At 40.2% G+C, this 27,644-nt stretch overlaps 3 protein-coding genes across 7 annotated transcripts in view; 1 reads left to right on the top strand and 2 right to left on the bottom strand.

The window, feature by feature from the left end:
• Positions 1 to 1,066: 1,066 nt before the first annotated feature.
• rbm45 (RNA binding motif protein 45) lies at positions 1,067 to 6,698 on the bottom strand. 3 transcript variants are annotated; one of them, XM_068568761.1, is made up of 12 exons: positions 6,342 to 6,698; positions 5,653 to 5,775; positions 5,286 to 5,412; positions 4,997 to 5,137; positions 4,616 to 4,693; positions 4,168 to 4,347; positions 3,759 to 3,888; positions 3,112 to 3,205; positions 2,489 to 2,643; positions 2,265 to 2,340; positions 1,981 to 2,115; positions 1,067 to 1,520 (listed from the first exon to the last, which is right to left on the bottom strand). In XM_068568761.1, exons 1-11 carry the CDS (start codon positions 6,633 to 6,635, stop codon positions 1,999 to 2,001), a joined length of 1,515 nt encoding a protein of 504 aa, XP_068424862.1. In that variant the 5' UTR covers positions 6,636 to 6,698; the 3' UTR covers positions 1,067 to 1,520; positions 1,981 to 1,998. The 3 variants fall into 3 exon arrangements, with proteins under 3 accessions (XP_068424862.1, XP_068424861.1, XP_068424863.1); XM_068568760.1 differs by having other exon boundaries at positions 1,067 to 2,115; XM_068568762.1 differs by lacking the exon at positions 4,616 to 4,693 and having other exon boundaries at positions 1,067 to 2,115; positions 6,342 to 6,697.
• A 1,940-nt stretch (positions 6,699 to 8,638) lies between these two features.
• Positions 8,639 to 12,326, top strand: LOC137779594 (cytochrome c). 3 transcript variants are annotated; one of them, XM_068567550.1, is made up of 3 exons: positions 8,639 to 8,780; positions 10,116 to 10,290; positions 11,058 to 12,326. In XM_068567550.1, the coding sequence occupies exons 2-3, from the start codon at positions 10,122 to 10,124 to the stop codon at positions 11,201 to 11,203; spliced, it is 315 nt and encodes a 104-aa protein (XP_068423651.1). In that variant the 5' UTR covers positions 8,639 to 8,780; positions 10,116 to 10,121; the 3' UTR covers positions 11,204 to 12,326. The 3 variants fall into 3 exon arrangements, with proteins under 3 accessions (XP_068423651.1, XP_068423652.1, XP_068423654.1); XM_068567551.1 differs by lacking the exon at positions 8,639 to 8,780 and adding an exon at positions 8,989 to 9,146; XM_068567553.1 differs by lacking the exon at positions 8,639 to 8,780 and adding an exon at positions 9,389 to 9,491.
• A 5,403-nt stretch (positions 12,327 to 17,729) lies between these two features.
• The window catches only part of LOC137779593 (gap junction alpha-5 protein-like), a 10,533-nt gene continuing 618 nt past the window's right edge, over positions 17,730 to 27,644 (bottom strand). Inside the window, exons 2-7 of the mRNA XM_068567549.1 lie at positions 24,059 to 24,183; positions 23,293 to 23,457; positions 22,811 to 23,110; positions 21,939 to 22,004; positions 21,048 to 21,196; positions 17,730 to 18,315 (exon numbers count right to left, since the gene is read on the bottom strand). Of these exons, the coding sequence (XP_068423650.1) occupies positions 17,835 to 18,315; positions 21,048 to 21,196; positions 21,939 to 22,004; positions 22,811 to 23,110; positions 23,293 to 23,457; positions 24,059 to 24,127 (1,230 nt within the window). The 5' untranslated portion in view covers positions 24,128 to 24,183 and the 3' untranslated portion in view covers positions 17,730 to 17,834. The remainder of the gene's footprint in view (positions 18,316 to 21,047; positions 21,197 to 21,938; positions 22,005 to 22,810; positions 23,111 to 23,292; positions 23,458 to 24,058; positions 24,184 to 27,644) is intronic.

Here is a 27,644-nt window from a genome sequence, read left to right as displayed (position 1 = left end):
CCAACCACTCAGTCGCTGCTTTTAAATGTTGAATAGCTCTATCAAGACGTTTTGGCTCCAGATGCACGTCCCTGGTTAGTTATCGGTACACTGGTTGGTTTGTGATAGTTTAACAGCACCATTTTATGATTTGTGAATCATGTGAGCAAAAAAAAGATTTTTCCTTCCAACACTAATTTGGCCGCACTATAAGTCGACTCATACCAAGCAACAATTCCCAACAATGCCTTTTTGAGCCGCCCTGAGTTTTTTCAACTTCATGGTTTAAGGGCCAAACAAGCCACAGAGTTGAAACATCGCTCTTTGGAAAGATAATGACCTAAAGAACCAGAATCTGCAATCACAATAAAAAGCCTTTGTCCGTTACCAAGAATTTTAGTTAAAAAAAAAAACTTACTCGGCTCAAAAATGGAAAAGTTATAAGCTTCGTGTCTAAAGCTGCACGGATTGGGGCATGCTGGGTATTAAAATTTGCAGTGTGAGAAGTCGGAGTAGGAATAGAAAACAGCCCGGTCGCACTTGGATTTTTCAGGCACTAATATACAACCCACAATCCATCAAACCTTATTAGATTCATACACGCTTAGAGACTTACAGGGACGCGTTTATTGAAATCAGACTTTGTAAAGTGTTATTAACAAAAAGGTGTAAAGTTAAAGCCGTGTGAAAAAGTGCCAGTTAGGTTTTTGAGGTTACGAGGTTTATGTAATCACATAATCTTAATTGTAATTTTTTTTTTCTGTTTAGAAGTCTTCCCACAATGCTTTACAGTGTTTCAGAAATTTACATAAAATTAATCAACATTGTGGTTCCATAGATCCTGTAAGAAACATCACTCATCTATTTTTTTTAATCATTTCCTTGTCTGATAACGGGAGCTGCTGGGCTCCTGGTGCTAGCGGCTCAAAAGGTAAACAAGGTATTAAACATTACACATATTGTAGAATAAAATATTTTGCACAATTAGTCAAAGTAAAACATGAAATACTGAATATTTTCAGATAACAAATTATTCTAATATAACAGTGATTCATCAGGGAGCTACAGAAGAAGAGACGACATGGGCTGAATTTAACAGATTTTTATTTTTACTGAGACAAACAAAACAAAAAAAGTACAGTTAATGTGATTAACACCTTTGATCTAAACTCAACATGACAGGGGGGGGGGGGGGGGCAGAGGGAAAGAAATGAAATAGCAGATCTGAAAAACAAGTGTCTAGATCCATCTTAAATCTTCTGCCCAGATGTTCAGGGTTAAAAATATGGTCAACCACCTGAACCTTTTTTTTTTTACTTATTAAAAAAAAAAACTAAACAAAAACATGACGCTTACCACAAACTGCACAGACGATATTAAGACTCCATCGTAGCAGTGCGCTGCTTTCATTTACTAGTATCAGGCAAGGTCACTGGCTTGTATGGTCAGACAGGTGTCAAAGGTCGGGGTCAGTGGTCGGGTGGAGGTCTCGAGATCGGTCGGTCGGTCAGGTCAAGGTGTCATTGTGTCATGACAGTCGCCTAGGGAACAAGAAGCTGCAGTGTTATTTACGGGGGAGAGAAACAACCGGACTCATCAGAAACTTCACACAGGAAAACGGGTTCTTTCGAACTTCTTTAAGTGATCGTGTCTATTGGAAGCATGTGACACACTTATTGTTTAAGCAATTGAACCTTTTTCTGCTGTGTGTGTGTGTGTGTGTGTGTGTCAAAAACTATGTGAGAGGAATTACAAAACGATACGTTTAAAGTGAAATACTTTGGGACCCAATTATTTCGTTAACACTGCCGTTCACTTATTGTTTAAGCAATTTAACCTTTTTCTGCTCTGTGTGTGTGTGTGTGTGTGTGTGTGTGTGTGTGTGTGTGTGTGTGTGTCTCTCTGTCTTTCAAAACCCGTGTGAGAGGAATTACAAAAGGATACGTTTACAGTGAAATGCTTTGGTACCCAATTGTTTCGTTAACACTGCCGTTCACTTACCGGTCATTTCGGTTCCCGCTAGTAGGTGCGAGGGCGCTTGTGGGACTCCTCTCTGGGCGGGTCGGCCAGCATCACCTTCATCTTCACCCCGTTGATGACCTGACCGTGGAGCGCCGCCATGGCGTCGTCTGCACACTGAGAGCAGAGACCAGGGGGCACGAACGTGTGAGGTCATTCATCCCTCCATATTTATACATTTTCCTCTTACGTCAGTTGCCACCTTTTTTCCTGTATTTGCCACTTGTTCAACTTTTTCAAAGGTTCATAATGTTTAAAAGTCTCACCTGTTTTTCGGCGTACTTCATGTATCCAACCTTCCTTCCAGGAACCAAGTGGACCTCAATAAGGGAACCATAGCGACTACAAACAGACAGAGAGTGAATCCTCCGTTAATGTTGAAGCTCGGAAACATGATCGTTTTAACCTTTGACCTCCTGGCTAAAGAAACGTTGTGTTCCCCAAACACACGTTTGTTTTGTTGAAAGCGAGATGAATGAATGAGACCTACCAGAAAACGTCTTCCAGCACATCCGGGGGCAGCGGGGAGGGACTGAACACGACGAACAAGCGCTCCTTCGCCTTGCAGTCGGGCGCGGCAAGCTTCTTCAGAGGCGGCAAGCTGACGTCCGTCTGAATCCGGAGCATCGGGGAGACGGGATAACTCTGGAGGGCGTCGACAAAAAAACACAACCGGACGTCAAACACCGTACTGTGGAACATGAACCGGCCATCGTATTATTCTTATGACAGCTGCAGTTAATCTTGTGTATTTCCCAATTTTTATTGCGATGATTATTTAATCCGTAAAATGTTATTGGTGGCTGAGGAGGCCTGGAGGGATAATTACCCCGAACGGTAATTAACCTCGAGTTGTTATCGGCGGGGTGAGTAGTTTTCGATAAAAAAGGTGAAATTTAGTCTCTAATGTGATACCACAGCAAGAAAAAGGAAACCATTACTCAAACGTTGCCAATTGTTTATCCAGCCGATTATTTCGTCAAAATCCCAACCGCGTTAGTTCATTAAAAGGTCTAAAACACAACAGTGTACATAAATCAGATTTTTGCCGGTAAGTCTTTAAATATAAACTACAAAAGATTGTTAAATCAGGCGTTGATTTGATGTACTTACAGGAGGTTTCATCGACTGGCTGGAGGAGGGTCCGTTCCACGGCGGTGACATCATCTGAGTCGCAACAAACTGCATGGCCATCCGACCTACAGGACTACACAGAGACAAGAAGTCTGTTTCATGATGATCTTCAATGTTTACACCGACCACAACACTTTAAACCAGAACGTATACAGACAGAAATGCAGGCACTCTGAAACAGACATGCTTTATGTCTTTAGTTTGTGTCTGCAATATCATTTTGATGGTCATTTTAAACCTTTTGGTGTACTTTTACTCAATATTTTGGTAAACAATGGTTTACGTGAGGAGTTTTCTCCCTGTCATTACTGTGTGGTGCCAGCAACTACTACTTCTGAGGATAGGTAGTTGTTTACTGTATAAAGACAGCTTGCTTGTGGAAAAACAATTGGCCTGTCACTTTGCCCCACAGGGGAAATAGTCATTCACCAATAAATATTTAACAGATTACAAAGTAGAGATGTAGAGATGGCGACACTTAATGAATACATTAATAATAAAACGTTTTTTAAAAAGCATCTCTGCCGCATTCCTCCATTAACTCTTGACTATTCAACGGACACACAGTAAGTGTTGTGTGTCTGCTGTGGTTTGTTTTAAGTACATACATGCATGTGTGTGTTTACCTGCTGCGGTCCTCTCCGTCATCAACAAAATTGACGGACAGTCTGTTGCCGGGCGGATATTCAAAGCCGTTCAGCTTTTCTTTGGCATAAACCGATGATCCAAGATTGGCGTAGCGAATCAGAGCGTGACCTGAGGACATGTTTTAAGTTTAGTCATGAAAATGAATACCGGTGGCAAGAAGACATCAACATCCACAGACAACTACAGCAATAGTATTTGTTTTGACTTAAATTAAAATTTAAAAAATCCCCTTTTTTGTTCCAAATAAAAAATTTGACCCGTCAGGAAAATGTATTAAAGTTACGGTAAGACCAAGCTAATAAGTGACAATCGATACTGGGTTTTGCTCTTAACCGATGAACAGGACTACAGCTCACACAGGTGAATAAAGCCCGTACTTTGGCTCACCTTTGCTCATTCCATAAGCGTCTCTCTGCAGCTCGCAGTATTCCATGCAAGGAATGATGTCAAAGAGAGCAAACACCTGCTCCTGGGAAAGAGCAGCGCGCGTCGACATCATCAGGCAGCGCGTGAAGTCCCCGGCGCCGGTGGCGCGGTAGTCCATGGCCGGGTAGTTGCCGGGGTCGGCTGTAGAGAGACACCGGGGGTCATGAACCGACAGAGACACAACCACAGTAAGGGATTGCCGGTTGTATATGACTTTTGACCGTCATGCTACATGGCTTCTCCAGTCCTGTTTTCTTCAGCTAAGAAATGTGACAATCAGATGAATTGTGTCTTGTACAGAGCTTGAAATAGTAATGCAGTTTAATTATCTCCCGTCTAAATTATCGGACACATTTTATTCCCAGTTATTCATTCTTTAGCTCCCCAACCGTGTCGATGTGTAGCCTACATTGTTTAAAGCTATGATTACTTGCTAGCAGTCTTCTTCCCTGCTGCATTGCTGTGTTTCTGGGTGTGTTACCGCCACCTGTAGATCAGTGGAATAATGTGAAGGGATTGGCAGGAAAACACGAACCTACTCATAAAAACATTGCTAGCGATGCTAGCAAGGTAAATCAAAACTCCATCGGTTTACATTTTAAAACACTAACTTCAGCGTCATGTCTTCGGATGTGCTTTTTAGTTTCATGTTATCTAACAGCAGATACAAAATACAAGAATCAGTGCTTTGTGTCTTATGCCTGACTGAGTTAAGTGCTGATCTTGGGCTCAGAACTACAAACTTAAAAGCCTAATAAGTACTGAATAAGGATGACAAACAAATGCGTACCCATGGGGTAGCCGTACTGGTTCGAGGAGTCAGCACCGCCGCCGCCACCACCGCCGGAGTAGTCGCATCTGGCCATTCCCCCAGAGTAGTCTTCTGTTGCTGGAGCCTTGGTGCGAGGTTCAGCCAAGATGGCCCTGTAAGCTAATAACACCACCATCATCATCAATGCCACAGTAATGTTGACTGTATGAACTAATTGATGACATTAAAAGTCGCCCCCAGTACTTTTTCCTGCGGCTACTTCTACCACAAATAATGAGCCAGCGAATATAATTTGAACGCTTCTTACTTTTGTCACAGTTCTCTATGGCGATGGCAGCTTGGGAGGGTTTGTAGTATCTTACGTAGCCGAGGCCTTTACTTTCCCCTGTGGTCTTATTCTTGATGATCACACAATATTCAATATCACCATAATCCTAAAGAGAAAGACAAAGTCAGGGATTAACATATTTGTATTCATCCTGCTAAACTGGTTATGTGGCACCACATAAGTCAATGTCTCCTTACACATGCGATGTCAGGAGATGGCAGATATAGACACTATTTTAGGTTATGTAGATATCTTAGAGAGCCTTAAATAAAATGTAAATCCAGTTAAAATAGGAATGAACATCCATATGTTGCATCCAAGCAGTGGTAAAGGCAGATGAAGTTACTTTGAATGTGTCCTTGAGGTCTTCCTCAGAGAAAGACTTCGGGATCATGACGAAGATCCTGGTCAACTCCTCGTCCTCGACGTCTCTGTGTCTCGCTGAAGACCGAGACTGGGCAATGAACACCTGCACAAGCAGCCAGAGAAGGATAACAGTTACAACCACAATCATAATAAACCGACAAACAAATGGATGATTTCCCATAACTACCAATTGAAAACGAATCCCATTTTACGTCAGTTGTGACGTTACCGACACGACTCATTTTTGTGCCAGAATCATAATTATTGGCCAAATTCGTTGCACACTTTTATTTTATAATATATAATTTTATTATGAAGCCGTATTGCTTGTTGTGCATGACTGACTTTAAGGAGATTAATCAACTTAAAAAGTATTGTGCATACGATCAATTTTTTTTTTTAGCAATCAGAAGGGAATATCCGGTTTCACTGATAAATACGTCAGAAAAAAAGGTCTGGAAAAAAAACAAAAACACACGAGTATATTAAACAATTAAAAAAAAACATGAATAGAATTTAAGATAAAATATGTTTTAATTGTTTCGCTAATGAGAAAAAAACAACAGGTTTACTCCCCTTTGGTGTTACGTTTGGAAGAAGTTTACCGTTTCAACTGACTCTTAAAGTCATCTTTACGGAGGGATTTAGCGACCTAACCGTCGACTTTACCTTGACGGGTTTGGTGCCTTCCATCAGCACTTTTCCGTGCATGTCCTCCATGGCCAGGCAGGCCTGCGATGACTTGGCGAATTTCACATAAGCGATGCCTTTGGACTCCTTTGTCTGCTTGTCTTTGACGACCCAAACCCCGTGTACGTCCCCGAACACGGAGAAACTCTCCCGAAGCTCATCCTCGGTTATGGAGCGACTCGTCACTACGAAAAGCCGACTGTTGGGCGGCTCGTCGAGGTTTTCGGTTTGTTTTTTGTCGGTAGTGTTAGTGTTTGTGGGGTAGTCCTCCATCTTGTCTTCCTCCGAAACGAAAATGTTGTATGTGGCTGAAAGTAGCCGTTGGTGCTGCCTTCAGGTGCGACTCGGAACCTCCCCACTTCTTCCGGAACTTCGGCGATCACGAAATTCAAAGCCGTAACGTTAAAACTATTTTTGATCGATATCCAAATTACGGTTACTGTCGTTTATTTTGTTATGACTTCTGACATTAAGTAATGCATTCTTAGTTTCGAATATTTCTCTGCACTGGCTGGCCCCAAACATGTAACGTTACGTTCTTTAATTAGTTTACTCTTTTCTTGGCAAAGTGTTGTAAATTAGTAGTATAAATTCCCAGCTTAGTGAACCTATCAGCTGCGCTGATAGCAGAAGATAGTGAACGTTTAGTGCCAACTACTGCACCGGAGTTGTAACAGCAATCTCCTGTTAGCGAATATCGCTGGAATTCTCGTGATCTCGCGAGTTTAGTCGAGAATCTCGCCTGTCTCCCTACAGTGCATATTGCAAGGTATTTTACAATAGATACAGAAAGAAAAATAGTCAATGGTAATAAATTAATAACCTTTGTCTCTGACTCTTGCAAATCTTTTCTTTTCTTGATTATAATACACATAACACTTTTATTTTATAATGCTTGTTTAAAAGTACTGTTATCTGTTTGTTGTTTTCCACATTTATGCATTATTACACTGTTTTTTGTTTTATTTTTGTTTTATTGTTTTATTCTATGTCTATGTTTTTGTTATACCTTTCACCTTGTCAACTTCCTTGTATGTGTGATGTTCTTGGCAAATCAACGATTCGGATACTCAACAACAACAACAAAATAAATGAACAACTATATTATATCTATGTGCTTGATTAGGTGTGTTACGCCACTACGCCTAACACAATACAGCTGTCAGCTGATGATGGAACAGAGGCATGTGACTTACGTGGGGGTTGGATGAGGGTCACAGGAATGATTGATGTATGCGCCACCATGCTGTGTGTCTGTAGTACAGTGACCTTTTTGAGGACAAATGTTTAGATTATAATATATAGATGTGTGTGTGTGTGTGTGTGTGTGTGTGTGTGTGTGTGTGTGTGTGTGTGTGTGTGTGTGTGTATGCACATAAAATTTATGTATAAAAGGACAATATTAAAGTAAGAGTGTTTAAAGCACATAACCTATTACAGGTTTTCAGACTGAGGGAGTAATGATGAAGTCACCCCATTTTAACTCATTCACCAGATTGAAAGCTATGCACAATGCATTGCATTTTTGTATGCCAACTGTTACCCTCTAGGATGTGGTGGTCACCTTTAGTTTTATAAAATCATGTTTCCTATGGATATGTTCTCCTTTTTTCATTGTGACGAATTTTGTGTTGTCTGCTTCAGAAAGGCACTATGTGTATATTTACTTCACTATTATTATTCTCACTGTGATATAGATAGATAAGTTAAATCAAATAATCTTTTTGTTTTTAGAAAAGTTACTTACAGGTAAGTGATAAAGTTTTCTAAAATAGCTTACATCATATCTGAAAATAGCATTTTATATCTATTTAAGACATGATATTTTCCAATTATCCCGAATATAAGTTCTTCATAACTAAAATGTACTTAGATAGATACTTCACTCCGTCGTTTATACATGTACATCCTATATTGTTGTGTACACAAGCGATGTATTTCCTTATAAGGCTGCTCCAAGCAGGTGCCTTTTACTTTACACATGAAGCTGGGGAATGCGACAAGTGCGTGTACATGTACCAAACTACATGTATCGCGTCCTTCTCGGACCCTCGTCTCATCATCTACTACGAGAATAGCGACAAATCTGCAACTTCCCCTTTCAATTTTTCTTATATATATTTCTTAAAGGTATAGTTTTTATCAGTGTGTATTATTATTTAAATGTTAGCTCCATGAAGCGATTTTCAAATACATATAAAAGATGGGAAGTTGGGTAAGGAAAACTCTATTTGTAGAAATGGGACGCGGCCGATACGTCAGGCGCTAAACGCTCATCACGTGATTGGACGATGACGCCAAAAGCCGGTGCCTCTAAAGTGATGTGACCTTCTTTACGTCTGCCAGAAAACCACCGCTCACCGGCCGAGAGAAGCTGCTAACACCTGCAACGGGAGTGATTTTTTTTTAACCTAAAAGGTAATTATTGACATGTTATATTGAGCAGTTATATATATACATACATACAATACATTTATATATTGGGTTTGATAGGATTTGATTATTCAAACGGAAGAAAATGAGCTCTAACGGTTTACTTTAGCACTGATGTTGGTGAATAGCTTGTTTGCTCTCTTTGCGTAACGTAAACCCGATCGGGTTATCCAACCAAGTCCGTTTTTCAAGCGATATGCGGTATTTTAATGTCGGATTTTGGCATTGTTAGAAAGGATTTAAGCTTGTTCTCAGTGTTTCGCGGACTCGGTAAAAGTATAATCTCGCTAGGCTAACACTGCAGTGGCTATTTAGACGTCATTGAAGCATCCTTGGTGACTCATCTTCGGGGTAACCTTCCTCGTATTCTAGCCAGGTTAACCGTCCCTGTTATATAGATAGCTAATGCTAGCTGTTAGCTAACCAAGTGTGTGTGAGATAACTAAATCGTCTCCATAAGAAAGCTGCTGCTTTCGCTTTTCTGCTGTGTGTCCTTGAAGGAAAGGATGCGATACATCCGCCATGTTAGAGGTTGCCTGGGCATTTATGTAAATTATACGTTTCCTCTATTTACTTCTAAAAGGTGTAATGTATGGCTTCAGTGGCTTATAGGAACATACAAATTAGCATTTTACCGGTTAGATGTTACGTAACTGTTGCAGTCTCGTTGCTGCGAGTGTCAAATTGCTGTGACATGTAAGTCTTTATTTTGCACCAATCGCTGCATATTATATGTGTGTGTATGTATATAATCGTCTACTAATTTGTGGACAAATGTAGAGCTTATTTAAAGTGTATCCGCGCGAGTGCGTTGTAAAGGTTTGTTTGAGGACACGAAATGCAAAAAATGACACGGGCATTGTCGGCAAAGTGTCTTTAAAAAAAACCAAAGTGTATTTCCTCCACGTGACCGTGGCAGGTGTCCTCGTGATGTAACTCAAGCTGAGGCGTCACTATTTGCAGTGACGTAACAGGAGCGGGATGGGAAGCTTCCTGTGCACGTTTCATGTCAGATTTCCTTGACGTGACCTCAGCATCCAATGTCAGGACTTACACACTGCAGCGCTACAGGCGCACAGAAAGTCGTCACCTGAAACGACCTTCACAAGATGGCGCCGCTCAGACTGAAATAACTCCTTGTCCCTCCCTAACTATGCTCTATGAATAGTAGCTCCACAGTTAAAGCTCTTACACACATGGATGTTTAGAGTATATATATATATATATATATATATATATATATATATATATATATATATATATATATATATATATATATTACGCTGTCATAACACACAACTTATTGTGTGTTTTCTGCAGCTGACTATGGGAGACGTGGCCAAGGGAAAGAAGGCTTTTGTCCAGAAGTGTGCTCAGTGCCACACGGTAGAGGACGGGGGCAAGCACAAGGTGGGCCCCAACCTCTGGGGTCTTTTCGGACGCAAGACCGGCCAGGCCGCGGGCTATTCATACACGGACGCCAACAAGAGCAAAGGTCAGTTCACTTGGTTGTGAAATGAGGCCTCGGATACCCCTCTAGCTTGGGATGAATATTTGAAATATTCTGTGTCGTGAGGGTACATAACTAGTTGTAATTGAATGTAGCTTTCTTTGGGTAACCGTGTCATAACTGTGTCATGTTTTTGAATGATTGTATTTTTTTTTTTTTGTGGAACTGTAGCCGCTAATAGTTAGTCTCCATCAGGGTTCTTATGGTCATGGAAAAGTCATGGAGTTTTAAAATATGTATTTCCAGGCCTGGAAAGCCATTGAAAACACATATTCATGTGTTCATGACGTTCATTTACGCTGAGTTTGAAATAATTTATATGCTTTTAAAAGAAAGACGCTCAAAATATCTATATAAATGTTTATTATTTTAATTAAACTATTGTAAGTCATTCATTTGTGTCATTTAAGGTTTACTGTATGCTTTGAAATTCTTATTGTCAGTTTAAATACTACATTTGATCACTTTTTCATATTTACACCCAGATTTCACTACATGTTTGGTCATGGAAAATTGGTTTAAAGTCATGGAAATTTGGTTTTAAGTTAGGAAAATTTGGTTTTAAATGGTGGGAAATTTGGTTTAAAGTAATAGAAATTTGGTTTTAAGTTAGGGAAATTTGTTTTTAAATTACGGGAAATTTGTTTTCAAGTCATGGAAATCCATTGGTCAGAATGTGTGTGAATCCTGTCCGTTGTCCTGCCTCCACTGTGTATCCCGCTCATCATCACTGATCGCGTGTCTTCTCCTAGGTATCGTGTGGGGGGAGGGAACCTTGATGGAGTACCTAGAGAACCCCAAGAAGTACATTCCTGGAACCAAAATGATCTTCGCCGGCATCAAGAAGAAGGGAGAGCGCCAGGACCTCATTGCCTACCTTAAATCGGCAACTTCATGAAGTGGTCATTAAACTCAGAATATTTAACGTCATATAATTTTTATTATTTTATTATCGGGCTTACTTACACATGATAAGCACGCAGGTTTTATGTTCAGCCATTTGCACTCAAGGTTAAGTTATGTCTACAGTTAGAAAAGTGGCGCCTCTCGGGAGACGGCTAATGTCACTTTAAGGTCAGGATGCAAGCAATCGTTCAAATGGTCGAACACAAAACCACTTTCTGTTTTTATTTCTTTGTGTATCTGTAAAAGAACAAAGCCCATTATTTAAAATGTCTAATGTTGATATGTCGCCTGACCTGCCACTTGTTCTGTTGTTCCCGTGACAGCATATGTCTGGTGCTTTCTGCTTGCAGAGACGTACTCCATCAATTACATTTGTAAACGTATTACTAAAAAGAGTAACCTATAATCAGAGTGAAACATCGGATTGAAACAAGGTGGAAATCTCGATCTTTGGTGGTTAACTGTTGCCGACTCTCTCGGCTTTCACGACAACTGGAGTTTCTAACCTTCGAAGATGTGACAGTGTGAATTTTCTACACTCTTTTACCTGTCAGATATTTATATTTATATATTTTGGCGGTCAGAAACTACTGCTTGTTGTGAAATGTGGTGCATTGCATTCAAAGACCAGTAGCGGAGCCTGATCGGTTATTGAAGCAGCCCCCTATAAGCTCCTGTTTTTAACACCCTCGTCTGTCGGTACAAGTTTTTTTTTTCTTAAATTGTGCGTAAAAACATGGCGTTGATTACTGCCTCCTTACAGCTAAGAATTGTGAGGTATAAATATATAGGAATGCCTTCAAAACCACCACCATGCTGGCAACACAGTCACCACGCCGAACTACGGTACTGAGCTACTGTAGAGGAACTATCTGGATTGAAGGAAGATTTTGTTATTTACCTGGTTTCACAGGCCTGAAAGAGTATCGTTTTAACTTATTTTACTGTAATCTGACAGACTGCATCTGTGACTTTTTTCGATGGGGCTGCTTGCTGTCGGTGTGAACGCAGCGACACACCCACCGTCTGCACGCGAACAATCTGTTAATGCTTTGTTGTGAACAAAATGGACGATGAAGGGTAAATTAAAAGACAACTTCCAGAAATGTGAACAAGACTGGTCGTCTTTCATCGAAACTTGTTTGGGTTTTTGAGTGTTAGTTATCAGTGATGAAGGGTGTTCAACAATAACATTCAGAATATGATATTACAGATACTTTATAAACATGTATTTTTTCCCATTTTATGTATAACAGACACTTTTATTTGGGACGAATGACGTGAAATATTTTTAGCTAAAAAGATGGTCAGGAAAACCAGCAAAAACAATTAAATTGGTGAAGAATATAACTGTAAATGTTCATATTTATTTACCTAAACCTTTTTTTCAAGACATTATCTCTGCAGCTGTTTGGAATCATATTAATTGAGGGGGAAAATTACCCAAATTTATGTATATTCTTATTAAATCATGATACAAAGTCTTCCTTAAACAAAACAAGGTTTGTTGATCTCCAGATTGGCCGAGTGTGGTGACACAAACCTGATTAAACAAGACGTGATGACGCGCAAAAAAACTGTTTCCGGTTAAAAGAAAGAAACAACTTTGAGCTGTAGTTCATAAAAAGTGACGCACGTGTAAACGCAGCCAGTGAAAAGTCGATCCACTCCTTCCTGGTTGAGTTGGACTCAAGTCACTCCGGGGCACCCACAGTGTTATACATTCCCAAACCTATTTCTGGGAGACGGGGGCAGCTGAGTTTACACTCAAAGCTCAGCTCCAGCAGAGACGCTGTCCGGATGAGTCTTCAAACAATCCGCCTGTACAAAAAGTAGCAGTATCAAAATCTATACAGCAAAAGTCATTTTGCAGCTCACACACACACACACTTGTCTTCATGTCCTTATGAGGACCGTCAGTTAAGGTCCCGACCCCCTAAATGTAAACTTTTATAATAAAGTACGTATCGAGTGACAACGTTAAAGGTGTCAATGAGTTTACGCTCAAAGCTCAGCTCAAGCAGAGACGTTGTCCGGATGAGTCTTCAAACAATCCGCCTGCACACGGATGTTTGTGTAACACAACTCACTTGATTTTATGAGGGCGTGGTGAGGACGTTCCTCCTGATTACATTTCTAATCTCATCATAGAATAAATACTCTCATAAAAGATGAGAGAAACACTCAAAGGACAGATTCATAGGGAGTTTGTCACACCTGGTGGTGAAAGATGGTATTACATAATAACACTTTTGTAATGAAAGACAAAGGTGTTACACAAACAATAAACTCAGTTTTGATAACTGGCTCATGAAATCGGAGCCAAAGGCCGTTATATGGTCACAGATGACAGAGAAGAATCAACATGTGGTGACAGGAAGCAGATAAAAATATAATATAAGTTAAAGTAATGGCGACTTGGACGACAATGGTGAACCAAGGACAGCAGAGGAGTGAGGCCCGCTGAGGATGAACCGAGAGGTCATCAGTGTTTTATCAGGATGAAATCAGATTTACAAGGAGAACCCGAATCTGCAAGAACCACTAAACAATAACCTCAACCTCACCAGTCATGAGAGAAATTATCAGATTATAAATGAATAATCTGGGATGGCATCAACATCATATAACGTGTTTTTTTTTAATGATTTTTTGAATTAGAAAAACAGTTTTCGGTATAAAACATGTTCTTTTTTAATTGTGTGTGTGTGTTTTACTCCAGGAGAGAGAAAAACATTTACAATCCAATAATTTCACTTATTTTAAATTTCACATTTTGTTTGTGTTCGTCTGTGTGACGTAAAGAAAATAACAATGTCACGTGATACTTTAAAATTACACTGCGACATTTAAAGAGAGCAACATACCAAGGTACACACAGACACACTTACACAAACAGCCAGCTGTAAACGAGGGTCTCCCTTTTGAGCTATAGATACAGCTGAGCTGACACATGACCAAACTACAGTGACAGGTGTGTGTGTGCGCACGCTAGTGTGTGTGTGTGAGTGTTACCGAGAACTCATTCTAAATCTAAGGTCATGTGAGGCTTCATGAGCTTACTGACACCAAAAGTGTGTGTCTGTATTGAAACAGAAAACACCGGTACTGCTTTGACTACAAACACACACACATATTTGTCTTTATGTCCTCGTGAGGACCGTCCGTTAAGGTTCTTACCCCCTAAATTTAAACTTTTATAATAAAGTATCTATCGACTGACAACATGAAAGCTCTCGCTTGTAGTGCTGAATCTACAGAGAATTATCAGCGAGAACCTTCAGCCCCCCTCGGCTTTGCAGAGCTTCAAGGTGACTTTCGGCTCATTGTTAAGCCTCTTAAAATGCCCTCTTGACCATTCAAAGGCTAACTCGTTAGCTACGTTAATTCTGGCAAACCAAAATTAAACCCCAAACTTTCATACAGAAGAAGAACTGGTGCACCTAAATGACATGTTTCACCCAGAATGCTGAGAACTACAACCCTTACGCAAAGATATTGTGGCGTCTTGTCATATGTGATTATTTTAGCACTGCAGTTATAAATTCGGCCACAAGAGGGCGCCACCGCCCAAATAACTATTTTGACCGAACAGCCTTTTTTGAGTTACTTAATGAATGCATCTCTTATAAAAATGTGTTACACATTTACTTTAGTACTTGTTTAACATTTTATATCAAACTACTAAAGTGGCCATATTTTCTTTTTCTAGGATTGTGTTTGTTTCCTTTTCTATTATAACTTTCAAGAGGGCTCCTCCATGCAGTTTTTTTGTATTTAATGGTTTCTTTTTCATTTGTTGCAATGTAAATTCAAAAAGCTTTACTAGGTTCGATGTCTCGTTTTTAATTTTAACATTTAAATAAGGAATGATTGTCCTTACTTGTAGAGTCAAACAGGGAGAGAGAGAAAGAGAGAAAGAGAGAGAGAGAGAGAAAGAGAGAGAGAGAGAGAGAGAGAGAGAGAGAGAGAGAGAGAGAGAGCGAGTGAGAGTTGCAGTTCCCAAACATTCCTAAATATGGAAATTCTCCCATCAGCTCAAGCTGGACGTTGGCCATGGGAACGAGGCTCGGTTTCCTTTTAAATACCCCGGTGCCCCTTTCTCAAACCCTCTCAAACTATCCAGCATTTCTCAGCCACCAACTCTCTATCTGTCTTGTTATGAATAAACCAAGATGGTCCGAGGGTAATATGAGGGGTCTTCATGCGATGAAACGTGACCTCTAGTTGCCATAATGAAGCTACGTAGATCCCAGGTAATTTATCATCGTGTAATGTGCACACGTTATAAACTCAAATCACTCAAATTCGAGACAAATTATATATTCAACTTCTTTAAATTAATATGATTAAATGATTGGCAGTGTCACACTCTCACAGTGTTGACGTTAAATTAGCTGCTTTGGTGAACCAAGTCCTTAAATACTAAGCGCATTTGTTGTTTAATTGTGTAGTATATGTTGTTTAAAAAGCTGTAGCTGTTACTGATCGTAATACCTGAGAAAATATTGATATGATATTATGAGAAAGTGAGAATGGAGCATCCTGAAATTTACATCAGGCCTTTTTTTCCCCACATTTTGTCAGTTGAAAAAGAGAAAAAAAGCAAATGAATGGGGGCTGAAATCCATTTTGCTGCTTCAGTTTCAATGTCCTGGTATCATTACTACAACAGAAAAAAGGTCTTGTGATTGTCATGCTGATTTAGGGTTTTTCCTGCTATAAAATGATGATAATATCAAGGCAGCTACACAACCGAGTTACGTGAGCTTAAATACTAATTAGCAAAGAAAAGAGTGAGCGTGCCAGGACTCTGGTGATCCTCCTTTTATGTGCATCATGAAAACAAAACCAGAGGAACTGGACTCAAAATATTTTGCATATTTTATCTGCAAAGCTTTTAAAACATATACAGCATTCACATGATTGAAGTGGAATAATAAATACAAAACTACACTATAGGGAATATCTAACAATGTAAAATCCTCACATATGGTAGTAATCAGTATAATTTGTCAAACTACAGTACAATCTCCAAATAAAACACACAAGTTCACAACTTACATTTCAGACAAAGTTTGTCGTTCCGGTGTCAGAGCCAGAATGAGACATTATTGTAAATGCAGTGCAGCAGGAGCTAACGAGTAGTTCTTAAAGCTGACCAAGAACAGGACTTTGAACATATTTGAGAAAATTTAAGCATAAAAAGTAAAGAAGTGCAAAAAAAAGAATAAAAGTACTGGTGTGAAGAATCTGCATTGGTGCTTCTTATTAATATCCACTGATTAACATCTGTATCCAGTAAAACAGGCACTTAAAACTCAAACCAGCTCAAGATAACTCTTTGAAATACAGTGAAAATAATGACAAACTACGTGATAATGAAAATTAAAAAAAAATACAGTTTAGTTCTACTTCACATGAATATAACAAAAATAAATCAACGCTGTCCGACGACATTGACTTTCAGCCAGAAGGTCGATGAGTTCATAGGTAAAACATTGGTTGCTTGAGAGGTCAGAAAGCTTCCCAGCATCCTTGGGTGTTGTTGCCTCCTCATAGAAAACAGTACCCAAATACAATGGGAGAGCACTGCGACGTATCTTTGGAACGAGCGAAAGACCGACACCGGTCCAAAAGTTTGACCTTAAAGTCGTTTCCCTGAACAATCTGCAGAAGTCATAAATCGTCATTTTGGAGTGAACGTTGGCTTCAAGTTGCGGCAACTGCAAGTCCGTCAGAGTGATCGGCAACCGGAATCAACTGGACGTCAATAATATGAATGTTTTGGCAAAATTATGTATAATAGATTTTAAGTTGTTACGCTGCAATAAAATATGTGTTTCTAGACCAGAAAATACATTTTCTATCAAAATAACTACCAGTTCAACGTTTGAACTAGCAGTCCTTTTCTGCTGCGTCCACATATTATAAAAAGTATTTCTGTATGTGCTCCTCTTAAATTAAATAAAGATAAATTCAATACTCCAGTGCAGAGACCAGACTTGTTATGTGTCAATCGGTAAACAAATTCAATACTGATAGTGGTTTCTGTTCATGCCCTTTTTAAAAAAAAAAAAAAGATAACGATGCAAATGTAAATGCAATATGTAAATCTATACATATAAAATCAAGATGTAACAAGCAGAACAGGCAGAAACGGTAAAAATAATTGCTTTCTAGTCTTCATTATCTATTAAATTGATCCATGGAGACCCAACTTTGATTTGTTTGTCACGTAACTTCCGTAGTTTTTTTTAACCTAAACAATGAGCTTTTCATGAACCTAACCCAGTAGTTTTGTGGTCGAATTGTTTCTTCTGAAGATGGAACTTTATTTAAAAAAGGCCGTAGGCATGTCAGGGCCATAACGTTGACATGTGTTGCTGGACTTCAGTGGAAAAACGCATGAAAAATGTATGAAAAAAGCATGAAAAACACATGAAAAAGGACTTTCATTCATTTTGATGGCAGTCGAGACTAAACCGACAAACAGAGTAAGTGTTGCCGCTAAATGTGAAGTCCTGCTGTCGTAAATGTGTGTCGCGCGCACATTTTCACGCATCAAATGTGTCTCTGGTAATTCAGCAGCCGTGTGAGAAGTTAAAGTTTCTGCTTTCTCCCTAAACCGAGAGGTCGCCCGCTCTCGTCCGGCTGCTCGTTCCACTCGATCGGCTGAATCTCCGCTTGTCCTTGTGGAAGAGCCCACCGTTCGGGCACTGCGGCAGCCCGTCCGGGCCGTCATTCATCTCCCTGCTCCCCGGCGCGTAGGATTTGGCGCCGGTCCTCAGGTATCCGCCATCTTGGATCTGATTGCCATCCGTCTCCTGCCACGCCGGCGAGTAGCAGCGCATCTGGAGGAGGTTGACCTCCTCGGCGGCAGCGGCCATTTTGTGCTTCTCAGTGGCCATGTTGTCAGAGTTTTGCTGGTTGGCGAGGCGGTGGTTGGGGAACGGGAGGGGCAAGAAGTGCGATGAGCCGATCACACACTGGCTGAAGTCTGGCGGCGGGGTTGGCGGCGGGGGAGGCGACAGAGAGAGCCGCTGAGGAGCTAGCGGCGCGCTAGCTAAGCGTCGCTCCAGCTTCACTCTTAAAAAGTGCCGCCTGCAACAAAGAGAGTCAGACAGTTAACATCGCACAATACATTATTTATCTTAATTGGGGTCTCTATATTGATTAAACTCTATTAATTTTGGTTTTAAACTTAAAGATTTGTTTTTAGTTGCGCCCAACTTAAATCCTCTGGACTTAGAAATGTGAAACAACGTCTTGAACTTGACTTTTAAATAACCTTAATTTACTCAAAGTTGTCATTGTATTTCCAGAAGAAATGCCAAGAAAGTCACATTTCAGCTCTTTAGGGTTTTTTTTTTTAATCATCCGACAGTTTGACCTTTATGTTCAGTTCCAGAAAGTGAAATCTGAATCACCGAAGGCTCAAAATTGTCGAGAAATGTACTGTAGTTTAATTCTAAAAACTAATATAAGCACCCAGATACACTTCATCCTGACTTTCTGAACTACAAAGTCCTCAATCGGTGGAACTAACAGTACCTTTTTGTTTGCCCCTCGCTGCCCGATTAATCCCCATATCCTTCTATCTTAGTGCCCCCAGCTTGAAACACAGGCTTTCTGTTATACATTTTAAAGTTTGCAAAACAAGATAACCCCGATAACATAATCAGATTTATTTCCTCTGACTTTAAAAGGCTCCATCAGATCCATGCACATCAATAACCCCCCGACTGAATCGGTGCGCCTCATTGTGAGTAAACTGACTTGTACGTGTCAAATCTGTGGAGTTCCCCTTCTTTTCTAAAAATTGCAGAGCCATCAGCCCTTCTGTGGATGACTCCTCTTAAAACGGTTGCATTTGTTTCAGATGGGTTTGAAAATCAGCTTTTGGATTATTAACGTTCTAATTATCTGAATGAAGGTTCTGTAAATGCTTTTAAAAGGCCCGCTGAGTCAACTATGGAAAACCGCAGGCTGTTTTGTTTCCGTAAAACTCAAAGACCTTAAAGTCAAATAAATTAATATGGACATGCTGGATTTAGTATGAAGTCTAGCAGGCAACCAACTGCATTGTAACGTTGTCCAATGAATAAAAAATGGCAACCACATATCGGGTCAGATCAGGAATAAACATAAATAATCTTTTGTAGCCAGATATCTTTCATGTCAAATAAAAAAAGAAATCCGATGAAAATCTATAATCAACAAAATCAGGACAACAAAATCCTCAAACTGTCACTGTCTTCTGGTTTTTGTTTCCTGTTTGAAAGTTATCTATAGTTAGTTTTATGCCGCAATCCATTGAAAGTCGATGATTCCGAGTCGGTTTTCCCCCGACTTCAAATCTAAATGCATTCCGGTGCTTATGCTCGGAGGGAAAACATTGCCGCCCGCGACTATCTGATGCCTCTGAACTTCACACGCATCCACAGAGGCCCTGCTTCAATTAACCACGGCACCATCCACTAAAAGAAAGCAAGTTGTAACTTACAAACACTCTACCACACACGTAAAAAAATATTAAAAGGTGATTAGCGCCGCCACATTTCTCGATAAATCTCGCTCATAGTACCGTCAAAGTCTGGTTACAAGCCGCTACTACCTTCGGTGGGTGTCTGTGCTAGCTCCCCGCCGTAGCCAGCTAGCGCTGCTGGTGGTTCTCCACTAGCTCACACTAGTTCTCCGACAACCACCGAAGGCAGCGAGGGAGTAGGAGCAGCAGTGGAGAGCTAACAGCAGCGGGCAGTAGCAACAGCAGTGAGAAGCTAGCAACAGCGTTAGCTTGCAACTGCGGGGACACCCGATGAAGGAAGTAGCGGCTTGCAACCGGACTTTTACGTTAAATTGTTTTTGCAGCGTCACTTCCTGCCTTTGTTTGTTAGTGGGGAGCTAGCAGCAGCGCTAGCTTGCTACAGCGGGGACACCCACCAAAGGTAGTAGCGGCTTGTAACTTGACTTTTACGGTAACTTGGATTTGCAATGTCACTTCCTGCGTTTGTTAGTTTCCCGCCTGTAATTGTTTTCACCTGGTTGCTCGTCCGCCCTGCTCTCACCTGTCCCTCGTTATCTCCCTCCTTCTCCTCTCTCCTCGTCTTCCACCAGTTTGTCTTCAGTTCTGACAGTTTGAAAGTGCTTTGCTTCGTTAAAGTAGTTTCTTTGCATCAGCCCGTCTGCGTTTGATCCCCTGCACCGCAAGAGAAGCGGCCATTTAATTGGCAGTGAGCTAAAAAAATCACCTACAGAAACTGCACCCGGTTGGTTTTTGGACTCTGAAGAAGAAAATTATTTTATTTTTACTCAAGTAAACGTACTAATACCACAGTGTAGATAATCTAAAAGTAAAGACACAAAACATAAGTGCGTCTAGTAAAGGTCAACTTTATACAATGCTGGGTTGTTTATTAGTTTATCATAAGTTATTGGTTGATTATATCTTTCTTTAATTAATCTGCTTCTGTAAAGTAACTAAAGCTTTACAAATCACTGGAAGTACAACATTTGCCTACAAAATAAAGTTTAATTCAAGAACAAAGTAGCAGAAAATGGATTTACTCAAATACCTCAAAATAGTACAAAATACAGTTCTTGTTGTACTTCCACCACTGATGACAGCCAACAGCGTCTTTTTTAATATCTAATTTGTGAGCTTTAATTAATCTTGACCTGAAATAACTCAACAAACACACACATTGTGGCATCTTAAATTGTATCGTAATGCATCTGAAAAAAAGCCTGCAGTGATGTTTTCTATTTGCAGTTTGATTCAAAGGTCTCAAAACACTTAAAACCACCGTCCCGGTCTCTCAGAGCTCAGAGGTTACCTGCAGCAGTGTCTCCACGCCAGGTGATGCAGCTCCAGCACGCTGAGCGCCAGAGAGACGGCCGACACCGTCATCATGAACACGATGAACACATTCTTCTCTGTCGGCCTGGAGACGTAGCAGTTCACCGGATGAGGACACGGCCAGGCCTGAGAGAGGGAGCGAGAGGGAGAGAGAGAGAGATATGGTGAGAGAGAGAAAGTGAGAGAGTAAGAGAGAGAGAGAGAGAGAGAGCGAGAGAGAGAGAGAGAGAGAGAGGGTGAGAGAGAGATATAGTGTGAGAGAGAGAGAGAAAGTGAGAAAGAGAGTGTGAGAATGAGAATGAGTGAGATATGGTGATAGAGAGAGAGAAGTTGAGAGAGAGACAGAGAGTGAGATATGGTGATAGAGAGAGTAAGAGAGAGAAAGTGAGAGATGGTGAGAGAGAGAAGGAGAAAGTGAGAGAATGAGATAGATTGTGAGAGGGAAAGAGTATGTGAGAGTGACATGGTCAATCAGAGAGAGTGAGAGAAAGTGAGATAGAGAGAGTGCAAGAACGAGAGAGAGCACAAGAGTGAGAGAGAGTGAGTAAAATTGAGAGAGTGCGTGAAAGTGAGAGGGTGAATGAGAGAGAGAGCGAGAGATTAAGTGAGTGTGAAAGAAGAGAGGGAGAGCGTAGGAGAGATTGTGTGAGAGAGTGAGTGATAAAGTGTGAGACAGATAGCGGGAGTGAGAAAGTGAGTAAAACTTAGATTAAGAGAGTGTGTTAATTAGAGAGAGAGAGAGAGTGAGAGAGGCAGTGAGTGAAACAGTGAGACAGTGAAAGTAAGTGAGAGTGAGATACTACGACTGTGTGGCCTGTGGTTTAAACCAATGGAAAGAAGTGAAGGTGATTTAGGTTTCTGGTCTCACCTTGCAGACATACAGAGGGTTGAGGAAGACTCCGTACATGAAGTACTGCAGGATCAGAAACACCACCTGTACGGAGGAACCATCAGTCAGCTGACGTAGGAATACACATCTCCATCGTACCTCTCCTTCCTCTTCATTATTCACCATGCAGCGCGCTAAATGGTCACGTATGAATGTACATAGGCTCGATTCCCAATGTCCTCACGGGGTTCAGGGCTTGAGTTCTCCCTCGCAGACATTTTGAGACCTTTATGCATTTTTTTTTTACGAGTCTGCATTCCTGCAAGATTTTACATCGTCTCCATATTCATCTTGTGATGCCATTTGCCCCAAAAAGACGTTTGTAACTCAACGGCTCGAGCGGCTTAATAGTTCTTATTTAAATCACGATTGGCGATCATAATCGTCATAATCATGATTTCCAATGCACTAATAGCCGTGTCTGTGTCCTCCTTATACGTGCATGCATTTCTGCAGGATTTGCATCGGGGAATTACCCACAATCCATCCTGTTGTCACACTTCCCGGGGGGAAGCCTGGGGGCCATCAGAAACATTTGATTTTTAAGAAAGTCCATGAAAAACGCATGAAATCAGAGGAATGCAAGCAGAGATTACAATTTACACATTTGGTTTATTCATAAACATTTTTCTTTGAATTTTTTTTTTTTTTGTAAATAAATTTGACTACAAAAAAAAAGGAAAATAAAACCCCATAATTGTACGTAACATGTTTTAGAGTAATCAAAGTAACGTAATATTTCAATTTCCTCTTCTTGTTGAAACCTTTTCAAGCCCTAGTGGGCCCTAGTCTGTAAGTAGTGTGTATATATATATATATATATATATATATATATGTATACTAGCATGTACCTCCATGATGCTTCGCAGCAGTATACTCAGGATGTACGTCTGCAGCAGCGCTCCCCTCAGACGGACTCGACCTGCCGATTGGCCTTCTTGTTTTTCCTCCTTTCTTCTGCCCTTCTCTCCTTGCCTCCCGTGTTTCTCTTGTCCTCCCTCTCCTTCGCCCCCTCCCGGGTCCTCCTCCTCGTCCTCCCCCTCTCCGTCCTCCTCCTCTCGGTTCCTCCTCTTCTCCTCTCGGCGCACGGTGTGCATGGCGTGGCCCATGTAGATGAGACTGGGGGTGGACACGAACACGATCTGGAGCACCTGCGAGGAGATCAGCCGGATTAACGATTTTTAAAAGAAAATAGTTGGATTAGCGGTCGGTGATGCTTAAAAGGAACAGTTTTAAACTACTTAACAGCGCCGGGCGACAAACGGCAACACAAATCGGTAGACGGCTCTTCAAACTGCGTGGGAAACGTGGAGTCACGTGACATTATCATTACCCAGTATCGTATGTGAGCTATCGGGAAGGCTCGGTCGTAGCACACGTTCTCGCAGCCCGGCTGCTCGGTGTCGCAGTTAAAGTCTTCCTGCTCGTCGCCCCACGACGACTCAGCCGCCGTCCCGAGCACCAGGATACGAAAGATGAACAGGATGGTCAGCCACACCTGTGAGGCCGAAAAACACGGCAGAGAAAGACGTTTGGAACCCTCCGAAACGAGGACATAGATGGAAATAGTGATAATAATGAAGACTTTTTGTGTGTTAACGTCTGTAACAAGCTTTGAAAATGGAGAAGGCGAGGGTTTTAGTTCAGTAATGTCTTAGCTTTTAGTCGTAGATATAAATAATAAATATAATTTAAATGTAAACTGCCGGGTGCGAACTAAAAATAATGCAACTATTGCTATTATTAATTTAAGATAAATAGTTGTGTTATTTTAGAGGACGTTGCATACATTCTATGAAAGTGTTATTTCACATTATTTAGGATTCCTTCAGCACTTGTACAATGCCATCAAACATAAACTTCTGCTTATTATTAGAGGACAGAAAGCTCTGCGTCAGGATGCGTATAATAAACAGGATGATTTGGAAATATATGAATGTTTTATTTTGATTGTGTACGCGTGGTTTTATTTCCTTCGAGTGCAGAGGAAGTCAGACTGGTGCCATGTCGGCTGGCATGCAGTGTGTGTGTGTGTGTGTGTGTGTGTGTGTGTGTGTGTGTGTGTGTGTGTGTGTGTGTGTGTGCATGTGTGTTGTAACCTTGCCAACAGAGGTAGAGTGCTCCTGTACTTCCTCCAGGAAGTTTCCCAGCAGGCTCCAGTCGGCCATGACAGCTCAGCGCAGACTGTTTTATTTATTCGTCTCTCAGCAGGAACAGAAATCACCTGAAGAGCAGAAAGCAGACGGCGTCATGTCTGGGTCACGTTCAGGCTGCTCCTAATCTCATCTGAGATTTATTTAAACAAAAGACCTTTCAACATCTTAAAACCAACCGAAAACTACACGTTGTATTGCTTCTTTTTAAGCTTTTAAGACTTTTTTTTCCCGCAATTAGACAATAAAAAGGTATATATTTTCATATCTATTGTCTTAAAATGTATTTCCCTGATGGTTCATCTTCAGGTTCTGATCTTCTTTTTTTATATTTGATATTTTATTTAGTTATTTCTACAGTTCAACAAAAAATATGTCACTTAAAAGTAAGAAAGAATACAAGAAACCAACCGTGCGTCTGGCTAAGGAGGGCCACAAGGAAAGAAAACGCACACAAAAAGTCCAAGAAAATATAATAAATAATCAAAACAACCATGCATTTTTCATGGCAACTGACCAGCTGTTCATCTCCATGAACCATCTTCCACGTCCTCCTGATATAAAAACAGTTTATTTTGATTGTTTATTTGCCAATTTGTCTCCAAATTTGTACTAAACTTTGATGGAAACTTTGGGAAACAAAACAAATTTGAAGAATACCATTTGTGGTTGTTGATTAGTGTGTTGGTGGTTGGCAAATGTGTGTGTATGTGTGTGTCTGTGTGTGTGCGTTTAACGTTTTATCTCGACCCTATGACCTTCTATCTGGCCCGGCTCCGACCCATTAATAAAAACGTCTGTGCCCATGTCTTAGTTTAGCTCCACTCTCGGTTCCCACACTCCCGTCCGTCTGTCTGTGGGGAAGGAAAACTAGACATCTACTGTAAACACACGTACACACACACACACACACACACACACACACACACACACACACACACACACACACACACACACACACACACACACACATTTTTTCAATATGAGTGGGTATGTTTAAGCATGCAATGTGTATTACTACAACTATTTTCTTCCCTGTAAAATCCAAACAAAGCTCCAGCCAGCAGCTTCTCGAGGCTCCGATGTTCATTTCACTCAACAATACTAGAGTTTTGTGAAGAAGAAAACATTATAGAGATAATTTAAATGTTTTCTCTACTCGTGACATTACAAGAACAAATGTCTTCATGACAACTGTGTTGCCTTCTCTTCTCTCGTTTGCTGAAACCCAAGTATATATACTATGATGATATGATATAGCAGATGCATGGTTTCATTCAGATGCATGGTTTTATGCAGATGCATGGTTTCATGCAGATGCATGGTTTCATGCAGATGCATCTTTTTATGCTGTAATTGCTGTGGGATCGAGACATGTGGTTTTAATGGGGACATTTTCGTCCTCAAGGGTCTGAGAGTCTGTACTTTGGCGACGCAGTTTATCATTAAAAACTTTGGAAGATGGAAAGCTGAGGTTGAACATCCAAAGTTAGAATAAAACCTCACAAATTCATGCCACGTATTTTATCACAACCACAATGATCGAAGGACAAAAATGTCTCGAGTGCGACACAAGAGTTCAGAGTTGATCCTCTAACAACTGTTCTTAGGACATCTTTTGAAAACTTCCTCCTCTTGCATTTTAAAATGTCCATTTACATGCAGTCTTTTCAAAATAAACTTCCCTCCTCACAAAAAAACAATAGAAATACTAGTTTGCCAGAAGATTGCAACAGCGGACTTCTGGGTAATTTGCTTTGAAGGACAATTTGTGTCTCATATATTTTTATTTTCCACAAAAACAAGTTAAATTACCTTTCTATATTGTCTTAAAATGACATCCACACTTATTCCCTCATCAAAAAAGCCACATGTCTCCTATTTTACTGAAAAGAGTGTGTGCGTGCGTATGTGTGTGCGTGTGCCTTCAAGGTTTCAAGTTCCCTCGTCACACTTGCATAAGCTGCAACGCAATTGGCTTACAGGGTTGTTGTAATGGGACATGATCGTGCTCGTACGTTCTTAAACTCAGATGGATGTCAAACTCTGTCCGCACGGTGGAAGTCAAAACAACGAGGGGACACAACAAGAAACAGAACAACGCATTGAGACGTTAGCATCCCGATAACACGCAGTAGTATTAGTTATTTGATTATTTAAAGACAACTTAAACTTGTAATTTCATGTTTAGTTTTTAAAGTCTGTTTCTGAAGATGTGTTTTATTCTCATGAAAAACTAAAATAAGATGTATAAGACACATGTCTCCATCTTGTACTTTTGGTTAGCTGTCAAACTGACCGCAAAAGTCAACAAAATACAACGTAAGGATGAATTTGATCTAAAAGAGTACAATCTTATCAATATATACAATACTGGAAAACATGAATTACACAATTGTGCGAGATTGGGAGCATTGCTTGCCTCTTGATAGCTCTCAACATGGTGCTAGCAGTGCTAACAGTGTTAAGAATGCTAACAATGCTAATAGTGTTAACCAAACTGTATCAAACGTGTGGCTCATAACACCCCTTATTCTGTTCCCTTTAACTTAAAAACACCAATAAAATAAAAAAAAAACGTAAAAGAACTTTTTAAGACCCACTGAAAAGGAAGTTAGAGCGTCTTTAGTTTCTGTATTGTGATGTTTTGGGCATCATTAAATGCCCCTCCCTTCCTGTTTTTATGAAACCTGAAGGCTTTGAATAATCTGTGTGTGTGTGTGTTTGTGTGTTTTTGTGTGTGTGTGTGTGTATTCATGTCTTTCACAAGTGTTTCCAGCATCATTAATAACAATATTACTTCCTTGTATAGACTTTCCCTTGACCTTTGCATGCATATGTTTGTGTGTGTCTCAGTGTGTGCGCTCACTATCCAGGACTCAGTATTGTTCTGCATCCTGTCTTGATAACGCACACACACACACTCAAACACACAAACACACACACACTTTCCTATGCTGGGTAATGGTGAATGATAAATGATGAACAGTCGACACAAGGATGTTTTTATTTGATAATAAATGTTATTTATAACTTGCACTATTAATATTCCCCTCAACGTGATAATAATGTGACCTATGAATCAAGCGGAACAAAACAGACTAAAGTGATTTTTATTTGTTTCTAATTTCCATATTTAGCTTAACACTCGGGCATTTTTTTTCTCTGTAAAACTGTTTCATGAACATCACGATAAGCTATTTAATTTCGAGTAACTCCTGTTTGTTTTGTTATGTTTGTTTCCATGAGCCTTGTTCAACATATTAGATCTTTTCCTGGAACAAATTAATTTAGTCTTTAAAATATAATAAAATATCAGACATTTGAGGTGTGCATGGCTTATGTTGACAGCGGCTCCTTCCTGATCACATCTTGTGATAGTTTTTTGTGCATTTGAATGTTGTTTATTTATTTTATTTATGTAGTTAGTCATTTATTTAAATCATTTACTTATTGTTTTTGTTTTCTTTATTTATTTTATAGTTTTTTTCTATTTTCTTTATAATATTTTTCTTTTTGTTATAATTATTAT

This window comes from Clinocottus analis, unplaced genomic scaffold (genome assembly GCF_023055335.1).
Source record: "Clinocottus analis isolate CAN_PGR_092001 unplaced genomic scaffold, fCliAna1.0.p SCAF_8, whole genome shotgun sequence".
NCBI lineage: Eukaryota > Metazoa > Chordata > Actinopteri > Perciformes > Cottidae > Clinocottus > Clinocottus analis.
Note: the sequence above shows the minus strand (reverse complement) of the source record. Positions and strands in the feature narration are given on the sequence as shown.